At 43.3% G+C, this 25,487-nt stretch overlaps 1 protein-coding gene across 1 annotated transcript in view; it reads right to left on the bottom strand.

Annotated features, from left to right (window-relative positions):
* CNTN3 (contactin 3) overlaps window positions 1-25,487 on the bottom strand; it is a 158,927-nt gene that overhangs the window by 82,096 nt on the left and 51,344 nt on the right. The window contains exon 2 of the mRNA XM_019536632.1: window positions 9,119-9,214. Within this exon, the coding sequence (XP_019392177.1) occupies window positions 9,119-9,214 (96 nt within the window). The remainder of the gene's footprint in view (window positions 1-9,118; window positions 9,215-25,487) is intronic.

The following is a 25,487-nucleotide window of genomic DNA, read 5'->3' as shown; positions in this document are numbered from 1 at the left end:
CCAATGGCCAGTCGATGAACGGGGAGTGGGGGGGGATCACCTAACACGGCACGCAGCATTGAACCCAGAAGTGCCGGTGGCTTCTCTGAGCCACTGCCGTGTAGTCCCTTGGGACTTCCAAAGTACTCCCAGGGGTGCGCATACCTCCAGTTGAAAACCACTGCTCTAATGCACAGTAAATTAAGCTACTATGCATTAAAGCACATGTGTAGACATGCCCATGTGCTACATACCCAAACATATATACATGAGTTTAAGGTTTCTTCAAGAATCATTTTCTCTTGGAGAGCTGTAGGATTTGTCTTTTTAATGCTTATAACTGTTGTTGTATGACCAAGAGAAATCTCTCTCATGTAAATACATTTGTAATAAAAAGAAAGGAGTACTAAAGTTTGCGTGGTGCTAAATATTTCTTCAAATTAAATACATTTCAAAGTTCCAAAGAAAGTTTTCAATCTATTCCTGTGCTTTACAAATGTACTTCATTAGAAGCACATTTTTCAATTCTCCTCTTTTTTTTTCCTACTGGGAAGAAGTCTTGGGTGTTTTCTTGGTGGTACATTCCTATTGTCCAGATATTCTTAGAACTCGAAATTCGACAGTTCTAGCGGTTTTGTCAATTTCTACTTGAAACCTTAATCTTTTGGGGTTTTCACAAAAGGTGAAGTTTCCTGTTACAAAATACTCCTCCTCACCCTGAGTCAGTTTACAAGGAGCAATAACGCTATTTTCTATACAGAAATTACATGAGAGAATTTGAACCTTTGAGTCTATGTGAAAAGTCCTTACCAAAGAGCAGAAGTGCACACAGGATTAATATAATATTTAAATGCAATAGATCCACTGTATCTGTTGCTGATATTATCAAACGAGTAGAAGAGAGCTGTTAACTGGTCAATTCTGTGATATTCAGGGGAGATTCCCTTTACCAGAAGAAGAGACAAGATATAAAAGATATGCAATATTCCCTAAAGGACAAGATCATTGACAGATGAAGTAAGATTACAGTATACAATACAGACAGATTGTGCAAATCATAAGATACCCCATGATACATATGCAAAAGTGATAGCAGGGAATGCTCTACATCATGGATGGGCAAAGTACAGCCCAGGAGGCCAGATCCAACCCACCAGACACTTTCATATTGCCTGTGGAGCCCTGCTAGTAAATTGTATGCTGCCCACCCTTCTGGCCACAAGGGTGGGAGCAAGGCGCCCATGTGTACAACCCCCCCAACATACCCTATTGGGTCCTCTTGGGTGCAAGGACTCTGCCCAGCCAGCAGCTTCCAGGTTGAGCTCCTGCTGCAGCTGGAACCTGCTTACTCAGGGCAGCAGGAAGGGAGGTGGCAGGGCTGGTGGGGGCAGGGGGGTGGAGGTGCAGCTGGGTGGAAGCAGGAGTGCAGTGTGAAGCCTGAGCCCTCCCCAGTGTGAGCACAGAGCTCAGCTGGGCAGGGTGTGGGTTTGTGTGTGAGGGTGAGGGATGTGTAAGGACCCCTCCCTCACACTCCGCACATGGTGTGCAGCCCCTGCTGCTGGCAGCAGAAGCAGGCAGGGAGGTCAGGGTGCTCGTGCCTGGTGCAGGTGCCTGGTGGAGCACAGCTCTGGCCAGTGCTGCTTGGGGGGAGGGAGCAGAGGCCACCCTATCACGGCAGGGATGGGGAAGTCCTGCACTGGAGCCTGCTGCCTCCCCTGCTCCCTGCTGAGCAGGTCACGGCACTCTGTCACAAGTGGAGGGAGCCCCACCCCCTGCTTCCCTGTGGAGTCCAGAGTGGGGCTTCCTCACTGCTAGTGCAGAGCTGCAAGCATGTGGTGCGGAGTCCTGGCGATAGAAACACCTAGCGCTGTGCTGGGGGAGAGAAGCATACCCCCATGCAGCCTGCCCAGCCACTTCTACCTCATGGGCGCTGCGCCACATGCCTGCAGCTCCACACTCACAGTGGGGAAGCCTCACCCTGGACTCCACATAGAAGCAGCGGGTAGGGCTCCCTCCACTCCCGGAAGAGTGCAGGGACCTGCACAGCAGGGGAGACAGCAGGCTCCAGTGTGGGGCTTCCCCCACTGCAAGTGTGGGACCTGCAGGCATGTAGTGCCGAGCCCCAGCAAGAGGGCAGGCCCCACTCCCTCCCCCCGCGCAGTGCTGGCCAGAGCCGTGCCTGCACCAGGCACGAGCACCCTGACCTCCCCACCTGCTGCTGCAGGGATGCACACCATTGGGGGAGTATGTGGGGGGTTCCTACACTCCCCATCCTCCCTCACACCTTACACCCTGCCCCCACAACCCCCATTGGCATATACACATACACCCCAAGAGAGCCACACTTATGCCCCCCTACACAGCCACATCCTCACAACCCCCCCACACTCCCAACACCCCCCAACATACAATACATACAATATGAGTGATACTTTATTTTTGAGTTATTATGCAATCCCTTCTATATACCGTACACAATCACAGGTCACAATAAATATTTCTGTAATAAAATTAAGTAGCTGTTTGACTTCTGGTGTATGATTTGGGGGTTCTTTTTTGGTTCTAAGATGGCAAGCCTCCCTCCCAAAAGGAGTACTGGGGGGGAGGGGCAGTAAGGGGGGTGACTTCTAGTGGCAAAGGTCAAGGGTTAGGGGGCAGGACTTCTGGTCCCAATGTGACAACCAGGGAGCAGGGCAACTGTCAAGGGGCAGGGCTACTTATGTAGCCCCCAACTGCTCACCAAAACTTGTTAAGCTGCCCTTTGCCTGCCATAATTGCCCTTCCCTGTGCTACATGAACCTGGAAATGGCATCTGCTTGATAGGACCATGTGCCCATATTGCTCTTCTAGTAATTACTATTTTTAGAACAAAGTCTACAATATAAGGGGGAAAAAAAAACATTTTAAGCTCTCCATCTGTCTCACTCTTTCCATACCTGTCAGGAAAAAATTAGCATCCTATTAATATTTTTAAATGGTACCATATATTAAATTTGTGTCAAATATTAACATTTTATGTTCACTCCAGATGTCTGATATACTGTTTCTCCTTTAAAACTGTCAAAAACATAACAGAAAGATAGTAAAAGGTCAAAAAAGCTCTCGGGATTTGAATGCAGCTTAATGGTTATAATGACAGAAAAAGATAGTTTTAAGTCTCCATAAATCACAACTTTAGATGTCATGTTACCTCCCGTGTACATATGGGGAACATTTTCTATTGGATTAGTGAAAAAAATGTTTTTTAACAGAATAGTTGATAACAGAATGAAAATTGCTACAGTCAGAAATGTGGTTATATCTTTTCAAAACAATTATTATAGCTGAATGATAGGAAATCCTAATTTCCTCCCCAAATACTAGTCAGTTATTATTATAACAGATCTTATGAGAAGTGCACACGGTTTCATTAGCAAAATATTTTATTTCAGTTTTATTTAAAAACCTAATCCATTATACACCATCACAAACAAAGCTAACACTTCTGTTTTATACACACATGATTTATGCCCCCCCAAATTTAAAAAATAAAGCATTTGGTTTCCATCAAAATGAAGATCCCTCTTTAACTGCTCTCATAATCCAAAGGCAGATACCAAATATCAGAACTGCTCATAGCTATAGTACTAAACATCTTGCTGTTTTCCCAATCCATCATAAAAGAGTCATGATTAAGTATGCTGGAACACAGGTGGGCAAAATACAGCCCGTGGGTGAGATTTGGTCCCTTGGCCCTGCCCAGCCCAGTCATGGGGGCAGCCCGGGCCATAGCACATGCAGCCAGTCCCAGCACCTTGGGCACAAGGAGCAGCTGGCGCAGGGGTGGCAGTGTCTCTGGACTTGACCCTACTAGCCAGGCACCTTGGCCCATCCACCCTGTACCCACCACCGGGGACACTGGACAGAGTGGGGTCTCCATGGAGACTGGCCTGGGACCCCTGCAGGCAGGGTGTGCTTGGCCGGGCAGGTGGGATGGGGCCACAGGTGGCCTGGGAATGGCATCCAGGAGTGGGACAGGTGGGCAGGGCCAGGGCTGAGATTGTGCGGCAGTGACAATGTAGGCTTGCAACCTGCTTCCCCCATGTCCCTGCCCACAGAACCGGCGCCTGTTGCAGGGACATGCGGGGAGTGGATCAGGGCTATGCCCTGGGCCCCAATCCTGCACTGTCATCACCCTGCTATCCTGGCCCTGCCTACCCATCCTGCTCCTGAATGCTGCTCTGCAGCCTCATCCCATCTGTTGGACTGAGTCAACGCCTCCTTCCTCCCTCGCCTGTCCTGTAACAGCTCACCAAACCTCCTTACATGGCCCTCCAGCCCAAAGACCTGCCCACCCCTGTGCCAGAAGTTCATGATCTAGCTCAGGTTGTACCCTAGGTACAGGCACATAGAAAGGTTGCACAATCAGTAAGTTAGGAGTATTTTGAACAAGCATGCTCAAGCACCAACATCCACCAGAACGGCAGCTCCCTTCTGCTCTCTCGGCAATCAAATGAATTCTTGCTACTGACTTCCACAGCAGCTCAGCCCATGGTCAAGCTGAGTTTGAAAACACTAGAGCACCTACATAATTCTGAACATATGAATAATTCTAAAGACTTTTCGGGGGCTATTCGCAGTGGTAAAACTGCGTGCGCACGTTCGCAGAGGCGGATGCGTTGTTTTTCTGAAATCTGAGAGATGTGAGGCAGAAGGTGTTCTGATATCTTTACCAAACTATGGACTGCAGCATCTTCTAGGATGAATTCGTTTTCCAATCATGCAAGTCAATGCTGCACTAGGGGCATGGATGTATATCCCCTTTTCATGCTGCTGGAGCCTTGAGGGACTTTAAAGAAGTCCCCAAAGCAGGTAAGAATCTCTTCTCCCCTCCTTTCCCTAACCCATCCTCTAGAAGACATATTCAGAGGCATATCCATTTTCCTCTCCTAACCCCTGTCCCCTGCTGCTCTGGCTGCTTTTCCTACTGTCCCAGGGATGGGGCAATCTTCAGAGCTCCTCCTGCCTGCTTCAGCTGGGCTGTGCAGGGGCTGGGCTCCGTTAGAGCCACAGTCTCTACACTGCCCTATTCAAAGTGGCAGTGGCACATTGAGCCCAGGGACAATGCTTTGCCCTTCATCTCAATGACCATCTTGGCTCAGCATTGCTGTGTGTTCAACTACTAGCAGTTCCAGAGATGGGTAAAAAAAAACGACCCCAAATGATTACCACACAATATTTGGTGAAGATTTCTAGAGCCAGCTGTGTGTGTAGCGTGGCTGCTTATCTCACAGGGCAATGCAACAAAAATGCTAGCTGAGACATCAACTTTTGACCAAGAGGGCTGGGTTGACCTTTAGTGGAGTACCATGAAATGCAGCCATCCTGCTCCTGTTACCTGAGCTAGCTCATTAATTCAGAGCTGGCTGAGGGAGCTTTTTGCAGAGCACAGCGTTGTTCAACGTAGAAATGCTCTCAGGAGTGACATCTCCCTAATTAGTGCTAAAGTATCCTGAACTGTGTCATTCAAATCAGTAGTGCTCCACAACTAGCCCTCCAAGCCATATCATCCAGCCTCTGGGGCTCCCCATGGGTCTGGAAATGTGGTGGTGGTGGGGAAACAGCAGCAGCATTATCTGGTCCCAGAACCATTGCAATTAATATTGCCACGGCTCCCTGGCCACCAAATTTCTGGACTCACGGGGAAACACACAGTCTGGATGGCATGGTCCTGCATGCCAGATTTCACCAGTTTGTCATCATGCTGTGGCCAGATCTGACCTGCAGACCCACCCCATGCAGGGTGTCCGGCCAGCACGCCAATCTGGTGCCAGCCCTCTAGCCCGTGGGGCAGGAGAGGTTGCGCAACACTGATTTACAGCACTTTCCATCCATCTCTTTGCTTTTACTGATGGAGGAAAATGAGAGATACGACTGCTGCACTATCTTCTCATAACCCAAAACCGCTGCAGCCAACAAGCCTGGGACTCCTAAATTAATTTCAGTACCAGCTCCCATTCGCACTGTGGTAACTAATTGACACTACAGCTGCCTCTTTTCTTGCATTTGGCTGAATAACATGTTTATAGCGTGGGTGCGAGCCACATCCCATCTGTGGAGGATGACAAAATTCTCACCTTTTCCACGTGCTGGTTTGGACAGCGATTTCTAGCAAAACCATCTTGCCTTGTATATCACTTTCTGCTTGACACCTCAGACTTGCACATTTTTGAATTACCACAATGCTGTGAAAGCCAACACGCATGTACATACGCATACGGAGGGATGATATTGGTAGCATGGACGTTGAACTAGCCACAGCGGTGGATTTTCATCAATCTCTTCCTATAGATAACGAGGGGGATGACTTATCTCCTCCGCAATAAGCAAGAGGAAGATGTGGGGGGGACACAGAAACTTGAATTAGAAATACATATCAACTGGGAGGGGGGGGAGAAAATCAGGAAGCTCAGCTGGCTGTAAAATGGCCCCTTTCACATTGTAGCTGCTTAGTTCTGCTAAACTGAAGAGGTCACAAAAGCCACATCACTACAACCCCAGCCTCAAACTTTTCCCCAATCTCTTTGCAATGCCATCCACGTTTAACACAGCAGTACTTTGGAAACATGACTGTACAACAATAATTAAGACAAACAAGCAAACAAACCTAGCATCTTTCAGAATGCTATTTAAGGCCCAAAGCCAATTAGTCAAAGACATTTCAGAATACAGAATGAATTATCAAATGTAAACTCACAGCTCTTCACCCCTGAGATTAAAAAAAACAAACCAACAACCCTCAACTTCACTCTTGTGCATCTGCCTGCTAGGTTCATCCAAATATTTGCGTTTTAGCTTCCATGAGTTTTGCTGCTTAATAGTTGCTCTTCACTACACAGAGACAGATATTAATTCTTTCATCGTGAAAATAGGCACATCCTAGTAACGTGGAGGAACAAAAATGCGTTTCCTAGTAGACACAGCTATGCAAGGTTCACTCATAGACAAAGGAAGAATTTGACTCCAAAGGTTATCAATCAGTAATAAAATTACTGTGAAACTGGAGCCATCGAACGCCAGGAATTAAACTGGAGATAGGCACATAATTCATAATCCAGGGAAATCCCACTATCTTTGTGCGTCCCTCTTTTTTTTACACACACTCACTCATGGACCCTCAGCTTCACTTGATTTCTCTTTTCAAGATCTCTGCTTCATAAATGCAATCTTTTCTCACTTATTCAAAGGGGAGTCAATGTGGAACCTACCCTTTGAAGATTCAGCATGGGGCGACTCAGAAACTGGAATTTTAATTCATTTCACAATATACCCACCCACCTCTTAATAGTACTGAAGTCTTAATGGCCTTCAGATCTGGCTGGAAATCAGCCAGGTAAAAAAAACAACCAAAAAACAACACAACTTAATTGGTTCTTGTTACCATGACCCTTTAAAATCTTTTCAAGGAACTGGTCTTTAAACAAAAGGCAAGCAAGTCTTTCACGGGACAGCAGTGTGTCCACAAATGAATGTGTATTTGAACTAAAAGTTCAGAGTTTCAGCTAGTTGGGGAATTTCGCCTCTCATAGAGCTCATAAGAAAGGCTGCAGTCTAGGGCTATGTGAATAATCGATTTTTCAGGTCAACGGCAGACCTAGAAAAAATAATCAGAAAAAAAAACAGTGCTCTGTGCCAACCTGAAAGCAAGATGTTTTGGAAGTTTTGTCCAATGAAAAGAGGCATGCTGTGTTTCAAAGCAAAACAAATCAAGTTGTAGGTTAATCTGGGGTTGTCTCTCTACCCTGAAACTCATTCCAGTTTGTATAACTGATGAGGCATTGGGCCCTAGAGAAGAAAATTACTGTATAGCTTTGAGATTACAGTGCTCCCCTGGAGAAAGGAGACTTCAGTTCAACTTCCCATACCGAATCAGACAGAAAGGGGATATGAACCTGTCCCCCATATGCCAGACTGTGAATTTAGAAGAGTGGCTGCCACCATCCCTTTGTCCTTGCTGCTTTTGGGGATGATACTTCGAGTCCCCTTGTGAACTCGGCTTGCAAATCCAACTCACATTTGTGAAGCAAGTTTCAGATCGATAGGAACTGGCTGAAAATAATTCACCCAACCCTGATGCTAACCTGCTACCGAGTGTCCTTGTCACAAAGAACTTCACTGAAAGGCCCCCAACTCGCCCATCTGGTTATTAAAAGAGAGCTCAGAGAAGAAAAAAGAAGTTAAACAAAAAGCTGAATGGAAAAAGATTACGGACTTTGTTGCAAGGAGAGCGTACATTTTGCTTTCTCTGAGTTAGGTGTCATCTGCCAATCAATGTAGTAAGTGTTGATTGCATGATGGGCTGCAATTACTGAACACAAGTGGGAGAGACACTGCACCATTTTATTTATTGATTTCATGTCAGGCTAAACCTGATCCTCGTGCCCGGCCTCATCCAAGCAACTCTGATTGACATATGTTTGCACTGAACATGTGGGAAATACTACACCCAGTGAGAAATACTATTTGCTTCTGCAGCTTTGTGCTGTGCTCTCTGTATGTTGGCAGAGAATAAACGGGGCCAGCTCCTGCCATTTTGGTACTAGGAGCAAGAGAGCCCAAGGGGTCCTCAAAGGTAAGGAATGAAAAGGAACTGGATAATCATTGCTTGAGTGAGAAAGGCACTACTTTGATAACCACTGCTTGGGAAGCCACTAGCATGCAGAGAACTGATGTGGAGGACATGGGCCTCTGCATGTTGTGCAGTAGATCTTATGACGGGACTCTGGCTGGGTCCTTTAAGGAGGGGTGCACCCAGCCCGAAGACCACCCCAGAGATCGCTGCCCTGGGACAGGCCATATGGGCTATGCGTGTGCTAGTCACCGAAATGGATATCAATTAGTTGCCTCGTTGTGGCAAGAGATGTAGACCACTAAGTTTTCCTGAGATAGCAACACCTAGTGCCATCCAAAGGCAGATTCACTGCACCTCCTTCGAAGGGCAAAGCATGTGAAGTGGCTTGCATGTGCTTCGCTGTGGGGGGCAGGGCAGAAGTGTCCCGAGATCCCACCATGCTGCCGGCTTTGGCGTACGAGCTACAGCCTGGCATCTGTTCACGTTAGCAGCCACAGAGCAAGCGACTGAGCCCGAAATGTTTCTTACCTCCAGAATGAGGCGGCGTCCCACAAAGCAGCACCACTCCCTGCCCTTCTCGAACGGACACTGTGCTCCTCATTTTAGTTTTTAAGTTGTCAAGATCTGTTTTGGAAAGAAGGGGAGAGCTGGAGATCAGAGACCAGACAACAGCAGAGGAACAAACAGAGGACACTGTTTTGCCACCCTTGCTACCAATGAGCAGTAATGACTATATCAGGGATTAGCACCTAGGGGCCACACAAGGTCAGCACCGTTAGGTGGGCAGATACCTATACACGATTCATCAGATAAACCCAGAGATTTCAATGAAGAGTCCAAAGCGTCAAAACGTTTTGACCTGTTGTGGTCTTCCCGAGTACTCTGCAACACAAGAACCGTTCTGTTGTTTTTTCCATTGTCAAAATAAAATAAAATAAAATAAAATCACGGAAGCTGAGACAACATTTTTTGAGAGGGGCTCCAAACTCAGTTGAGCTTGAAGCCATAGTATATAGGCAACCTCTATACTATGCCACCATCCCCACTGATTTCAGTAGACAGCTGAGAGAGGAGACGTATGCTCAACAGAAGTCAGAGTGAATGACAGATCAGGACCAAAGCAGCAAGCATTTTATAAGGACACAAGATACCGGGTGTGATTTTTATCTGACCTGTGCTGGTTTTACTCCACCCCAACTCTTTCAGTGAAAATGAACTTACCAATGGATTTCTAGGCAGCAGATAGATTTAAATGGTTTTACATTTTAAGATGCTATAAAAGAGGTGCAAGGCTTTTGGTCAAGAATGAGCATCAGCTGTTCCAGTGTAACGGTTATGTCTGTCCACCTATATAGTGAGCTAAACCACTATGACTTTGATCCATCTTTGTTCTACTTATACTAATATAGGACTGGGCAGATGTAATGGGTATACCCGTCTGTTATGTCCACCCACACCCTTTGTTAGAATGGAGTCTTCTATTTGTCACCTTTTGGTTACCACGTTTTTATGTGAAACAACAAATTTGATTATGAGGATTAGCATCAAGGATCAGAGCCAAACAATCCCTCATCACCAGCAAATGCAAAATTGTTCAGACGTTGGGGAGTTTCGTTAGTGGAAAAATAACTTCTTGAAATAGCCATCATTATTCAGGCAAGCTTAGTTATGCCTTAGTAAAGCAGATTGGACTTTTTCTACCCCCTTTTACCAAGGTTACTCAACTGTATCTGCATACAATGCTACCACCTGCCTGTGTAAACGCAGAATTCTTGGTCAGTAATATTTTATATTAACTTTGCATAGCTGTACAGGATGACAAGCGTCGGTGGAGAGTCTGGCCTCATTATCTCATTGTATGATGCCAGAAACAGTCAAGTACAAAGCAAACAATTTGGGACTTCATTCTCAGAGAACAGTTCCCCTCACCCCAGAAACCCTGAAACACGCCGGAGCAGAGCTGTCAGACGTAAGCCTGCAGAAACGTCAAGACTGGGTTTTTGAAACCTGAGCTCGCAACGTGTGGCAGCTTTCCTCTAGCAGACTCGGGGTCTGCTCTCGAGATACCCATTTGTGTGTTATTTACAGTAATGAAGAACTGAAGTGCACTGCTGCAAATTAACAGGCCAAAAAGACGACAACTCGGAGAGCCACAAGTGGAATGGGCAAAAATAAAAAACAGTTCTTGTTTACAACTTTGGGTCTGGGCATAAATGTTACCATGTGCAGATGCTCAGTGACACCCCCAGAGGGCCTTTTAAAGCAAGATGTCTTTACAACTCAGCACAATACAAATAACAGGTCGACCAACAATGGCTGCTTTCCAAAGTATAACTTCTTTATAACATTAAAAAGCAACAGATGTTCACCCAACCAGTCTATTCAACAACAGCAATTAAGCATCTCAATGCCACAGTTCTAACAGGACAAGCTGTTTGCTAGATGCAACAATTATAATGTGTTGCTCCATTACTCATATCATTATTCTTTGAGAGAAGTTTCTTTTTTTAAAGTTAAAAAAAGAAAAAAAAAAACCTTGAAAAAGGGAAAACATCTGTGAGCTCTTAATAGTATATTAATACATGCACCTGTCCATCTCTCACTCGATATTGGTACGTCATTATAATTGCCGTACTCTGACTTGGGTAGTCAGCGGTTTCTCAGTCAGAGCCCTTCCAGCCTTACTGCCCATGTAGTGACCCCCTTGAACGCATGGGCTTGGTGGCATGTACAAATATGTAAGATTAAACTGTATGAAGGACTCATAGATTCTACTCTAAATTTACCACCTGATATGTAGACAAGCCAGCGAGACCTCAAATTTTCAGGGACATCCAGCAATTTTGAGGTCTCCATCGGGACACCCATAAGAGGTGCAGATCAGGCACTGCTCCAAGTGACTACCGCAGGAGGTCAGGAGAACCTGGCACCAACTCCACTGCGACTCAGTCCGGTTCCTCACAACCAATTTGACACCATGATTCATTAGCCGCCATTAACGTATTTGGACCTGACTTCTTCCAAAGAGAGGGGACACTACGGCGTGAGAGTTAGTACTACTCTGAGTGTCAACTATCGCTGTCTCCGCTAGCTCTGGAAAGGCACACAGAGCCATGTTTCCCTGTGTAGGTAAGGAACATGCTGCATTGGCCTCACTCCTACATTATGACCTTTTCCCTGCCCTATTTTACTCCCCTGAACATTCACACTCTGCAGTAGAATAGGCTCTAAATTATTGCTCTAGAAGTTAATATAATTAGAAAAAATAAATACCTATAAAAGCAGAGGAACTATTTAACATATGAGTTGTATTTAGGACTCAGCTTTGCTCTTTCGTATCAGGGCAACCCCATTATTAACTCATAAGTAATTATATATATTGCAGTACTAAGACAGTCAATCTTAATTATACATAGATATTTACTCATTAACTATTGCTTCTGAAACTAAATAGTTGTATCCTGTGCTACCTTCCACTCTGTCAAAGGGAAATTGTACAACACCATGCATAATAAAATTAGACCCATTAAACCAACAATATATACAACCACCCAAAAAATGGGACAAGTCTTGATTATTCTGTAGGAGTCCATCTACCTTATATCACAATTCTTCAGCTCAATCTTCTGCAATTTTGCATTACAGAAGGTATTTATTATGGATTGCAAAAACAGACAAGGGAGTATAGCTGTACAAGAAAAATCTGAGCCACATTGAGAACTTCCTGGTAATTACTGAAAAATGGCTTTTCTATGGCAATCCCAGACTTACAGAGCATTTTATAGACTGGATTAATCATCCAGATGAAAAAGGACATCATTATAAATCTTTAGGTTTTTCTCTCGTACTTTTTGTCCGATACCACTTTGCAAACAGCACTAATTAAAAACAATCACATATCATTGTTCTGTGGAGAGGAGGAGAGATTTGTATAGAAACAGCATGCTGGGTAGCGATATCAGTGCATGTTACTCTAATTTCTAACAAAAGGGGGGGTATTAAGTGAATTTAATAAAATAATAATTAAAATGGAATTCATTATTTTGTCCCTCTCCCCAACATAAGATGTTACATTTCTGGGGGGAGGAAAAGGGCTTTTGCACTCACAGAAGATAGAGCAAAAGAGAAAGTTTGTCTTATCTTGTAAGGGCAGCATTCTGGAAATTTTTTAAAAGCCTAATGTGCTTTGGATCTGTTCCAGTTGCTTTCCTGGAAACATAATTTACTTTCTTGGAAAGAGGATATTGATGGCAGAGAAGAAATACTGCCCATTTTGGACATACAAGCGATTGCATATGCACGGTCATTAATGGCATTCGTATAATACAGATGCTGTTTGTATGTCTGGGGACAGCTAAGGACAATGGGACTTTACTATTAATTAGGGGTATTAATCTTACATTGAATAGGAGTAAGTATTTTATACAAGGGTGGGCTGGGCATCTCTTTATAGGGCTGAGAAATAAAAAAGTTCTCCAACAAAAACAACAATCTTCACGGCGATGCCAACATGAGGTTTTGTCGATATCTGTAGAGTTACTTTGGAGTTAACTTCACTATACACAGGAACCATTATCGCAGTGTGCAGTCTGAGCAAGGAGCTCTGCAAAGGAGCAATGACTTCTTCCCATCTGGTATTGCATTGTGTACTGGCAAAACTTAAATAATCCACAAACCAGATAGTCTGCCACCGCTTTGGAGTTCACCTTTTACTTTACCCTCCAGACCAAGGGTCAATACTCATCCAAGTGCCACTAATTCCTTGCGGCACTAGTTAAGGGAAGGTGGGAAACTTCTGGCACAGGGGAGATCAGAGTCATGAGAGAGGAGAAAGACAATGACGAGCAGTGGGTGAAAACTGCTCTCAGAGTTGGTCAGTCTTACTCCCTCTCCTTGTGCATGGAAGCACAGCAGTGCTGCCAGCTTACGGGGATTTCTAGAGCCTCACAAACAAAAGCAGCCTCGGGCCTTTTGGTTGCAGCCTCCTCTAAGCAGCTGGGAAGGAAAGACGGCTACTTCATATCCCTACAGCTAGAAAAGCATGTTAAAGAAACATGAAGGTTGCAGAGTCAAGCAATCAAATTGTAAGAAGTGCCTGAATCAATCAAGGCTGTGCATGCAACTTTAATTGAGCTTCCCTTATTTCCCTGTCCCTTCCAGCCCATCTCTGCCACTTCTCATTGCTCTTCACAGCTTCTTATTACTCCAGTTCCCTCTACGAGACCTCTGATAAATTCTTGACTCCCTGCCTCCACTGTTCTGCATCCCTCTTTGAGGCTTGGTCACAGGCTTGCCTAGCCTGTCCCAGCCTCCCACCCACAAACTACTCCTTCTGCTGCCCCCCGCCCCGATCCAGCTTTCTGGTTGGGATCCAAGTCTCTTTCTCCTCCATGCTGCCCGTGTGCCAGCAGGGGAAGCAGAGAACATATGTGCACCGCCAGCAGAATTTCTCCCAGAGGTTGGATTTATATACGTCTCCTGGAAAGAAATACTGATGTAAAGACTTCAAGTGATAATGAGCCAGCCACTTAACCCAGGTAGCTCTTCCAGTGTTTAATTACCTATGTTACTAGCAAATTGCATCTAATTTCAAGGTTGAGTTTGTCTGACTTCAGCTCCCAGCCACTGGACCTCATTACTCCTGTTTGCTAAATTGAAAGCTTCTGCTCACAAACACAGTCGTATCTCTTTGCATGTCAAAGTACCTATCCCCTCTGAGAGAGCCGTGTTTCAGCCTTTATGTTGACAACCCGATTACATTATACTCTCATCCTAAGGCTTTTTCCTCCCCGATCATAGCTCATTTTGGTAACCTTCAATTCTCTCATGTATTTCCACATTCATCTTGAAATGTCGACACCAAACTGGGACACAGAATTCCACGAGCGGTCTTCTCTATCTGTGCGCAGAGGCCACATCACTTCCCTGCATCTGCTTCATATCCCTCTGTTATTCATCCAAGCATTGCATTAACGATCTTAGAGCTGAAAGCCAATGTCGAATCAGTACCTGTTTGAGTCTCTCCTCCTGACGGTATAACCCCCACTCTTTTTCCTCCTGCATGCATCAAGTTGCATTTGGGCATTAACATAGTTGGTTGGACTAAACTCATTTCACCAGGGTTTTCGGATCAATCTGTAAGAGCAACCAGCCCACTTCATTATTTACTGTCCCACCAATCTCTGTGACATCTGCAAACTTCAGCAGTAAAGATTTTGCATCATCATTCACATTCTTGATAAAAATGCCAAGAGCATTGGACAAGAGACCCATGGGGACCCCGTAGCTCCTCATTAACAACTACATTTTGGACTGCATCAGTAAACTAGATTTAAATCCATCTAGTTTGCCTTGTTAATTCCATATAACGAACATTTTCTAATCAAAATGTCTTGTGGAACAAAGTCAAATGCCCTGGAGAAATCTCAAGGATAATATATCAACAGAGTTGCCTCTATCAGCCAGTACTCTTGTCAAAAAAAGATAGAAGGTTTATTTGAGAAGACCTACTTTCCATCAAACCATGTTGATTGGCATGAATTATAATCAAACTGCCCCAAAATTGTATCAAGCTCAATGATTTATAGTTCCCTGGGTCATCCCTTTTACCCTGTATCAATAGGGGAATAACAAAGTTATTCCAGGTCTTGGAACATATGCCTCATTTACTATTGTCTAGAGTTGTTTTTGTCTTTAAAATGTTTTTAACATGTTTTCTTAATTACTTCAGCCCTACTGACCACTGTTATTTCATTGATTAACTTGGTTTTCCTTATGAGTGACCCACATTTTTAATTTATTTTACCATTAACTTGCCTCCCATCCCTTCCCCCATTTTTATTTGAACTAAGTTATACACTACTTGCACTTGTATAACCTACTTTCAGAATGCTCGTGTCTCGATAAAGGTCAGTTAATGATAACGTTAATTTAAATGTCTGTTTTGTAGAATATAATGATCTTTCATCTGGCTTCCAGAGGATCCCTGCAGGAGTGCAGGGACCACGTTAGGTAAGGTTCAAAAGCCTTAGATATTCCTCAGAAAAACCTTTCAGGGTTTCTATACATTTTGTAAGCTTTTGCTCCTTAGGACTAAAATTTTCCAGGCTAAATATGATTTTTTTGTTGTTGTTATTTTGGTAAAAATGATTCAGCCAATTTTGAGCAAGAGATAGGTAAAATGCATTGTTTAAAATCCAGAGTGCTAGAATTGGATGACTGTCAAATAAAACAGTATTACTGCCTTACCATTTCATGATAAATAGAAGTATAATAATCCCCAAGTTAAAAAAAAGAGAATTTTTTTAGCTTTCTAAAACGCTCTTACTTTCCTATTATTGCATTAGCACCAAACATATACATTTCTATCAGCTAGAACATGTGCCATTGCAAAAGAAAGATACAAAAACTGTAATCTAGCTTTACAGAAGAGTCTCTGAACCTGCATGGAAAAATGAACATAGACAAATACATCTTTGCAAGCATATGAAAATGAACTACGTATTCTACTGGTTCCTCTCTTTCCATGTAGTAAACTTGGTGTTTAAGTCCCAAGTACACTACATAGAAAGCATCACAAAGCATGGACTAGGACTAAGAGGAACACAACCATCACTTTCACTGCCTTTATGGATGAAATAACTGTTCATCTGCTTAGATCATAGAGCATTAAACAGTTTATGCGATATTCATGATAATTAACTTATGTGGGTTTGTGAGCACTAAGGGAAAAACAGCGATATACTGCAGTATCTGAAGCATTTTACGTAAGACAAAACAGACACGCTGCCCATATTTCCTCCTCTGACATCTGCTATGAAGGGGAAATAAAGGCTTAACTGAAGATAGATATCTACATAGAGACAGAGAGAGACTATCTATCTAGATATAGATCCATCTATCTCCACAAGTTCCCTAAAGCTTCCTACTGAAATGTTCCAGGCAGAACCAAAGGATGACATAACACCAGTTCAACTATCAAGACTTTGTTCAAAAAGTCAGGTGGCACTGTTCCTTAGGAATCCAGATGCAGTCGTTCTTTAATTATGAAAAACTTGTAGAAATTTGATTCAGTTTAACCTCCTGACTGGCTAAGACGGTAAGTAATGGCACTATACTCTCTGGCCAGAAAACCCACGTGGCCAAGGAGTCTCCCTCAATATATTCATACATAAATTCCACTCCATAGGGGTAACAGAACTTGCCAGGCAATTTCTTTCTGGATGATGACTGTACTACACTGATGATTAAAGTTACAGTACTTCATTCAACCCCTAGGAGAATGCATTTTCCCATACTTTAAAAATAGATATTTTAAATGTACAGAAACACCCCAGGAACACTGGAGTTTGCAAAGTTTGCTCTCCAATTCCTCCCAAATTGTAATGAAAACCAGGCACCTAATTCACTAAGGATTTTTAAGCTTAAGTTCTTTGCTAACATTTAATATTTCTACACATTTACCAGCTGTTTTACTCAGGTTTGATACTTATAGAATAAGGTTGACTTACAAAGATGAAAAAAGACATTGAAAGAAATGCTATGACACATTGCAAAATCTTACAAATTCTCCTCAAGGCATGTTATTGTATCTTCTTAACTCTATCCTCCAAATCAAAACACTAGAATAATAGGTATAAATATTTATACCACGCTAATGACCTTGGCGATATGCCCACCTTTTATATTTCATTGCGTTTCTAGTCTAGGGAGCAAGAACAAAACCTTTAAGCTTCTTTTTAACAAACTGTTCTAAATGAGAGATGTTAATGTAATTTTATTCTCTACAAGTACCCTATAACTGATACAAAATTATGTGCCATTAAGCTGGCAAGTGCTCTTCCCCAAAGCAAACAACAGCTTTCATGAAAAAAATAATTAATTTTGAAAAGCTTAGGACCAGCATTTTCTAATGAACTTGAATGAGTTTGGCACCCAAATCCCACTGAAGTTCAGCATGCCTTGAGATACCTACATCAGCGGTTCTTAACCTTTTGAGACTCGTGGCACCCCTTAGAAAATGCCAGCTCTTAGTTTTCACTCTTTGTTTTTGACTACAGAAAGCAAAAGCTCAAGATGGCCACAATTATGAATTCCTACGTGAAATCTCTGGGTCTATAACATGAATCATGTTTGCAAACCTAACAGTGCTATTGTGTAGCAACATCAATGACAGGATTTCAAGGGTGGAGCCTTCATTGAGAATCACTAACTTAGGCTGTAAGTGTAGGCAAGAGATGTTCTTTTGTGCTAGTACAAAGCCTACCAAAAAAGAGGATTTTGTTGTCCTAGCTTCTCAATGCAAATAAAAAAAATCCTAAATAAGCTGCAGTCACTATCTTGATAATGATGGGTTCTAGTGAAAAAAAGTTAAACAAGTCTCCAGTATATTTCAAATCTCTATTTTATCTTACCTTTGCATATACAACCTTTACATATATAAATTGCACCCCCTACAACATTTACTTAGTCAATAGCCAGGGTACCTGCTTACAATATATTTGGCACAATTTATAATTTGACATAATTCATAAGTACCTTTTAAAAATAAGAGGTTATTTCCTCATATGAATAGAAATAATACAAAGACACTGCCAATTAACCAGACATGCTGCATACAAATGTACCACTGTTAAAACAAACAACAACAGCACTATATAAATAGACAGTGAGTCTTTCCGTTGACTTGAAGGGGTCCTGTAATATACTAAAAGAAATAACTAAAAGACCCTAATAAATTATTCAAATATTTTCCCCCTTAAACAAATGCTTATAAATGCAGAAAGAAGAAAGTGGATGGAAATGGGGAATTCAGTATGAACACACAATATACAAAAGCCTCAGTGAGTGTCCTAAAAAAAATTAGGAAATTTACTGGCAAGCTTTTAAAGTCCATTTTAGTTGAACTGGCATTACTGGGAGATCATGTGAGATCATGACAATTCTAACAAAAATGTATTGATAGATCAAGAAACACTGCAGATCCCATTATACAGGAAAACGTCTCCATAGAATGGTGACAGTGCAATATTTAGACTGCCATTAGGCAATTTAGTTCAAATATTGTAACAGTTATAGTGAGAACGGTCATGGTTACAAAGCAACGATCAGTCCTGTCAAGACCCGACCTGGTTGCCTTTTATGACCAAGTAACTAAATCCTTGGATGGTGGCATTGCCGTGGATGTAGTCTTTCTGGACTTCAAGGAGGCCTTTGACACTGTCTCTCACCCTGTCCTCATCAATAAATTAAGCGACTGTGGCATTGATGCCTACACAGTTGGATGGTTAAAAAATTGACTGATCGGGTGCACCCAGAGAGTAGTGGTGCACAGGTCGTACTCAACCTGGTGAGATGTGAGCAGTGGGGTACCCCAAGGCTTGGTCTTTGGGCCCGCACTGTTTAACATTTTCATTAGCGACTTGGACGAGGGGGTGGAAAGCACGCTGTCCAAGTTTGCTGATGATACTAAGATGTGGGGCGAGGTGGACAACCTGAAGGGAGAGAGAGAGGCTGCAAATAGATTTAGACAGACTACAAAAGTTGGCAGACGAAAATAGGATGGGGCTCTATGTAGACAAATGGAGGGTGCTGCACCTTGGGAGAAGGAATCCACAGCACACAGACAGGCTGGGGAGTTCCCCTCTTGCAAGCACAGAGGCAGAAAGGGATCTTGGAGTCATTACTGACTCCGAGATGAACTTGAACCACCAATGCCAGACCGCAGCCAGCAAGGCCAGCCGTACCTTGCCGTGCATCCAAAGAAGCATCTCAAGCCGGTCCAGAGAGGTGATATCCCCCCCACCTCTGTGCGGCTTTGGTCAGGCCGCAGTTGGAGTACTGCGTCCAGTACTGGGCACCGCACTTCAAGAGGGATGTGGCTAACCTGGAGAGGGTTCAGAGGAGGGCCACCCGCTTGGTGAGGGGGCAGAAGGGCAGGCCCTACGAGGACAGACTGAGGGACCTGAACCTGTTCAGCCTCAGCAAGAGGCAGTGGAGGGGGGACCTGGTGGCTTCCTACAAACTCATCAGGGGAGATCAACAGCAAATAGGTAGAGCCCTTTTCTCCCCATCACCACCTGGGGTGAAGAGAAACAATGATAATAAGCTGATGGAGAACAGGTTTAGGTTAGAGATCAAAAGGCAATATTTTACAGTTAGGGTGGCCAAAATCTGGAACCAACTTCCCAGGGAAGTGGTCCTCACCCCTACCCTGGGCAAATTCAAGAGGAGGGTGGAGGATCACCTGTCTGGGGTCTTGTGAACCCAGCATTCATTCCTGCCTTTGGCAGGGGGTTAGGCTAGATGCTCTGTTCAGGTCCCTCCTGACCCTAGCTACTATGAAACTATGACCCATCCATCACCTCTTTCAGCTATTGGTTTTTCCCTCACTGAGGCCCTGCATTTTATCTGCAAAAAAAATAGTACAACTATTTAAAATGATTTATGGGGATGTTTTCTGAAGCCAAAATGATACATCGTAGCCTTCACAAATGTAGCAATTTTAGTCCCTTTGAATAGAGATTTCAGGAAAAAACCCAAAAACTTCCAAGAGGAAAAAAACGAACAACTCTTAGAAAGCAGGAATGTGGGTCTTTCTTCCGCCTGTACCTTTCAACTACAGGTGGATTTTGGGGTGGAGACAATGTGAGCAGAAGAGACATAGCTGTTGCCCTGAAACTTCTGCTGTTTTCAGTGGCCCAGTGAGCAGCCCATTCCTCCTAGTGACACCATTTCTCCTTCGCTCAAGCAAAGAAGGCCTGTCAAAGGAAATATGAACTTCTAAATGCTACCAGGATGACCACACACATGGTTGAACACATAAAATCTCCAGCTGACATTAACAACTTCTCCACCAGTGCCAATGAAGGGCAAGAAGAACATAGGATGGCTGCTGGCAGTGGCAGCACTTCTAACAAGTGCTCTCTATTCAGGAGTCCTCCTGCTATTGGGATGTTACCCTATAGAAGTATTGCATGTTCAAGTTCAGCACTTGAGCCCTAGAAAAACAGGCATCTCAACCAATAAGCCCAAGAGACCCTCACAATAACTTCATTTGTAGACAAGACAATACCTGAAAATCAACAAAAAATTGACCAAGCAACTCACAAGAATAAGATATACTTCTGGGACTCCATTACCAGTCAAGGAAAACAGTTATTGGCAGGCAGCATTTAAACTATTAAGTCAACCCTGCCTGCCACCCAGCAGACATTTTTAAGCAAGTCTCTGCTGCAGTCAGAATAGGAACATGTACTGCAAACTTTGGAAGGGAGAAAAAAAAAATCAATGAAGCATTTGGTCTGGCAGTCCTTCCAGATGAATGAGCAAATTGCACAGGGACAGAAGGAAAACTTTGTGATAATCTTTCAGCCAGTGTTTTATAAGGCCATTCAAATAGGCATGAAGGGACATCCTAGTAGTGAAATATGTGAGGTACCAGAGAAGGTCGCAAGCGGGGACATATTTACTCTGCTGACTGACATGGCCCCGTAATATGAAAGGAGCCCAAGACATTAGAATGGAAAAATAGCCACATGTTACTGAAACGAAAGATGCTTCCCACGGCATAAACCAGCTACTTGAATGACGAGAGGAAGCTGAGAACATGTCATCTAAAAATGAGCAACAGAAGCTTCAGCACACACGAAACCCTCACTGTAGTTTCAGTCTTTAGGAAGAAACAGGATGGAAAGCATGGCTGGAATAAGATGGCAACACTAACCCTTTGCTAGGAAAACAAGATGGGGAAGTGGGATCATGTTGTTTAGTTGGTCTAATAAAAGTTATTGCATTTACCCAAAGAACCCTGTCTGCCTATGTCCTTAGACCAACACAGCTACAACCTACAGCCCTAAATCACGTCGTTTGACCCTTTATGAATAAACAAACAACAAACCAACCAAAACGCAACCAAAACCCCTCCATAGGAAATAGCTAAAACTGATAGTCACACATATAATACACACGGCTTGAGACTGGACAGAGGGTCTCACCTCCCTTCTGCTCCCTCACTTTCCAAGGCCATGAGCCTGAGCTGTGAGGTGCACCAGGGCCAGACTGCTGGTCTGATGTAGCCAGCAGGAGTGAATGGGTGAGACTTAGCATGCGCTAAAGACTCAGGTCCATAACTTGCAGGGAGTAGAGCTCATAAACTGCTCTACGTGATCTAGTCATAAGTGGAGGGAACAGCAGGAGAACATTTGTCTCTATCTTCTGTAAGAACTATTAGGAGCTCAACATCTCCAAGTGGGCACCACAGCCATTTCCCGTTCTAAATATGGTAAAAGGGAGCATCGCTTCAATACAATCTGGTGATTATGGTAACTGTTAATCAACCACATCTCACTGAATATGGGCTCCAGTTTTCTTAAACAAGATGTTATTAGGCAACATGCTTGTGTACCTTTATCCCTAGCTGGGGTATATGGCCATGCTTGTATTTATGATCTTTGTAATGGCTTTTATATTAAAAAGGAAAAATAAATAAATAAAAATCAATAACACTTTTTATGACAAAAATTTAAACGTGAATTATTTCTCAGAGGGATTAGCTCATCCACAGAATAATCTCCCTCTTCCCATGAAAGAGGTAGGAACAAAGGAAAGATTCAGAAAACATCATGACTATAAAAATCTTTCAAAAAAACCCAACACATCATGATTAGAGGGTAGGATTAGATGGTAGGATGAAACAGAAGCCATTTCAAAAAGGCTAAAGGAAGATATATCACGAACATCCTACACAAGCAGAATACAAGTGCAAGTGCAGGTTGCTGCCAGGGAAATACCAGGGTTTGCTTGTGGCTCCACTTTATGCCCATCGCTCATCAATTATGAAAGGTCAGTCTCTCTCGTATCACCCCGCTTCCTGCCTCTCCCCTGCGGGCCAAATTCCCCTCATCAAATTCCATTCAAATCTATGTAAACTGCACGTGTATATTTGTGGAAGGCATCTGCTGCGCGTGGTTGCATGTGCGTGCACGTGCTCACGTGCATGTGTACATATGCAAGTCAGGTAACAGGGCTCTGATGGTTAAATGCGAGATATGGTTCCCTCTATTATGGTAGGCAAACATAAATGCTGTTGCACTGACAGTTTGTCACATCAGTTGTGAAATTTATCTTTTGAATACGATAAGTTTTAATCTAGCAAAAAAAGAGCGTATAGCTTGAGATAAGCACTCACCAGAAATTAAAATAAAATGTATTGAGCGTTGCTCTATCACTGCTAGAGAAAAGCCAATAATACAGCTTCCTATGTAAGATGTTCTCAATCCCCTGAACTTTTGGTTTCAGGTTAACACCTCCCTTTCTGGGCTTGAGGCTTATTTCTATCTGGTAGCATCCACAGTGGGCTGGGCTTTATTTGTATGAGGAGGGTGGACGTAATACTCTCTCCTCCAAAGAGCTCACGTGCTCAGATGAGTTTGCCCTCTACCATCTGCCCGAGCAGAGTCTGAGCTCTGGACAGATGGTCACACGGACGCTACTGGTGGTTTCAGCACAGGATTGATCTTACGTGCGATTTTAAAATCTAGGAAATATAATGCGTGTGGCAGTAAAAACATGATGCATACTGAACGCTGGATTTTTACAGAATTTCTGAGTTTGTGCTTGGACAACGGACACGGAAGCAAAACCGTCCAAACCTCTGTTGTCACCCTCCACAGGGACTTTAGGGAAGCTGGTTGGTTTGCTTTTTTTGAGCTAGCGTCACAGCCTTTACTTTGTGAACCTCCTATTCCCAGGTGCAGGACAGTCACATCTCCTATCTGATGACTTACTAACCCTGCTTCCAGCTCCCTTTTCTTTCAACTGCTGTTGAATAACAGCTGTGATTCTTGCCACTCTCCTTTGACTCTGCAACCCGTCAGGAGTTTTGCTAGGACCATCTAGGGAGGTTTGTGGGCGTTTATTCACATCATTACCTGCAAAAACTCCCTGGACTCTCCCACCTCCTGCACTGAAACCGAGCACAGGCTGAAACACCCAAGTGGGAGTTAATCAAAGGCTCACTGAGGAAGGGCCATTTTTTTAAACCTACAGCATAGTAGGGCCAGTTTGCCTACTATATCCACAATGATTATGCCAAATCCTTCTTCCCTTAGGCCATCAAACCCCCAAAACCAATCATTTTTAATTGTGACAACTGCTCTGGTTATCCCCTTGACTGCAGTAAACAGCTCCTTGAACTTTGATTCTTAACCTTTGCCCTTTTCAGAGCAAGAAATATGTTCTACTAACAATTTATCGACAAGAACATGCTATCAACTTATTTCAGACAACATGCATAAACATGAGTATATTAGGTCTTGTCTGAACGGGTATGTGGCTTAACCCTTAATTATACAACACCGACAACACTATATCAAGTTTAAATAAAATTGATTGAACCAGGAATTAGGAAACACTGAAAGAGTGACTTTGGTTGAGGGCAGCAGATATTTATGCAATGCTATGCAGACCATGTTTTCAGCAGAATTATGTAACTTTCCAATAAAGACCTGGATTTTTTTTTAAAAATTGACAATAGATTTCAGTTCTTTGTGTTCAGAAAACCTAAAAAGCAACAAACACAATAACATTTTATTATGGAGACAGCCACTGGGCTATTATCTGGTAATGAATGCTGCCTTTCTGCATGCTTTGTCATATCAACAATATTTACAATATTTAATATCAGTGGTAGATCAAATACATTTTTCAGAGTGCCACTTTCTATTTGCACTAATGTCTGCCTTGTGAATGCCTAGCACTGGAGTGATGTGCATACTTTGAATATGTACCTTATTGAAGGAACAGCTCTAGCTAGCAAGGTACCTCCAGAGACAGCAGCATGATTTCCAGAATCCAGATCCCCCTGGAGCCTCTATATCTTCTAGTTCCTTGGCAATAAATCACATGAGCAAATGGTGACATTACAACACTATCAGGGGCATCAAAAACTTCTAATTAACTTCAGTGGGTAACCACATTTTCATTCAGTTATAATATCAGGAAACCTTTAATTAGTAGGCAAACAAGCCACATCTGCCCATTGTTCATCTGAGAGGTCAATATTCAAAGTAGCTGCCACTGCCACTCTGGTGCAGTTACTTTGCTACAACTGGTGGGCAGGTGGCATGTGCACTCAGTTCCCCTGCCCAGATTCTTGGCTATGGTTTTTTGCAATGCTTTAGCATCACCAAGCAGTTGCACAGCTTTTTCCTTAAGGAAAAAACTAAGGATTGCCAGAAAGCCAGCCCAGCTCCCGATTCCTATGACGGGGACAGATGAGAAAAATATGTACAGAATCCTGCTCATCCTGGACAGCTTTTGAGGGAGAGGGGAGGAAGGGATCCTGTTCATCCTCCCACCTTTTGAGGGAAACGGGCATTTTGGTGCCTTGAGGGCTCCAGGAGAATGGGAATCGAAAGGTGGTTTCTCCCCATCTCTTCTTACTGCAAACTCAGTACAAAAGGCAATGAAACTGTTGCAGTTAAAATGTTCCCCTATTCATCATAGCAGTTTACATGATTCTTATCCAGCAAAGTCTTTTTAAACAGATAGAAGCACATTTCTAACAATGGAGTCTGGAGCCCTACAACTAATAAAAAACAACAGCCCCGCTGCACACAGAAAGAGAAGGAACAGCGCTTGTGAACTGCTTCTGTTACACTCAGAAGAATTTCTATTATGATGTCTCGTGAATGAGTCATGGAGGGATTAACAGATGGTATGAACTAGGAGCTGTGAATGGTAACAAATAATAGCAACAAATTGTTATTTATAAAGCATTTTCACCCTCCAATTCCACTGTGCCACTTGGGGTGCAACAAAAAAATCCAATTAAATGTGATCATAATAATTAACTGAAAAGAATTAAATTAGCTAAAAAAAATGAAGTATATCTTAT

The sequence above is a fragment of the Crocodylus porosus genome, unplaced genomic scaffold, assembly GCF_001723895.1.
Source record: "Crocodylus porosus isolate Cpor-Errol unplaced genomic scaffold, CroPor_comp1, whole genome shotgun sequence".
Classification (NCBI taxonomy): domain Eukaryota; kingdom Metazoa; phylum Chordata; order Crocodylia; family Crocodylidae; genus Crocodylus; species Crocodylus porosus.
The sequence above is the reverse complement of the archived record's forward strand: the minus strand, read 5'-3'. Positions and strand labels throughout refer to the sequence as shown.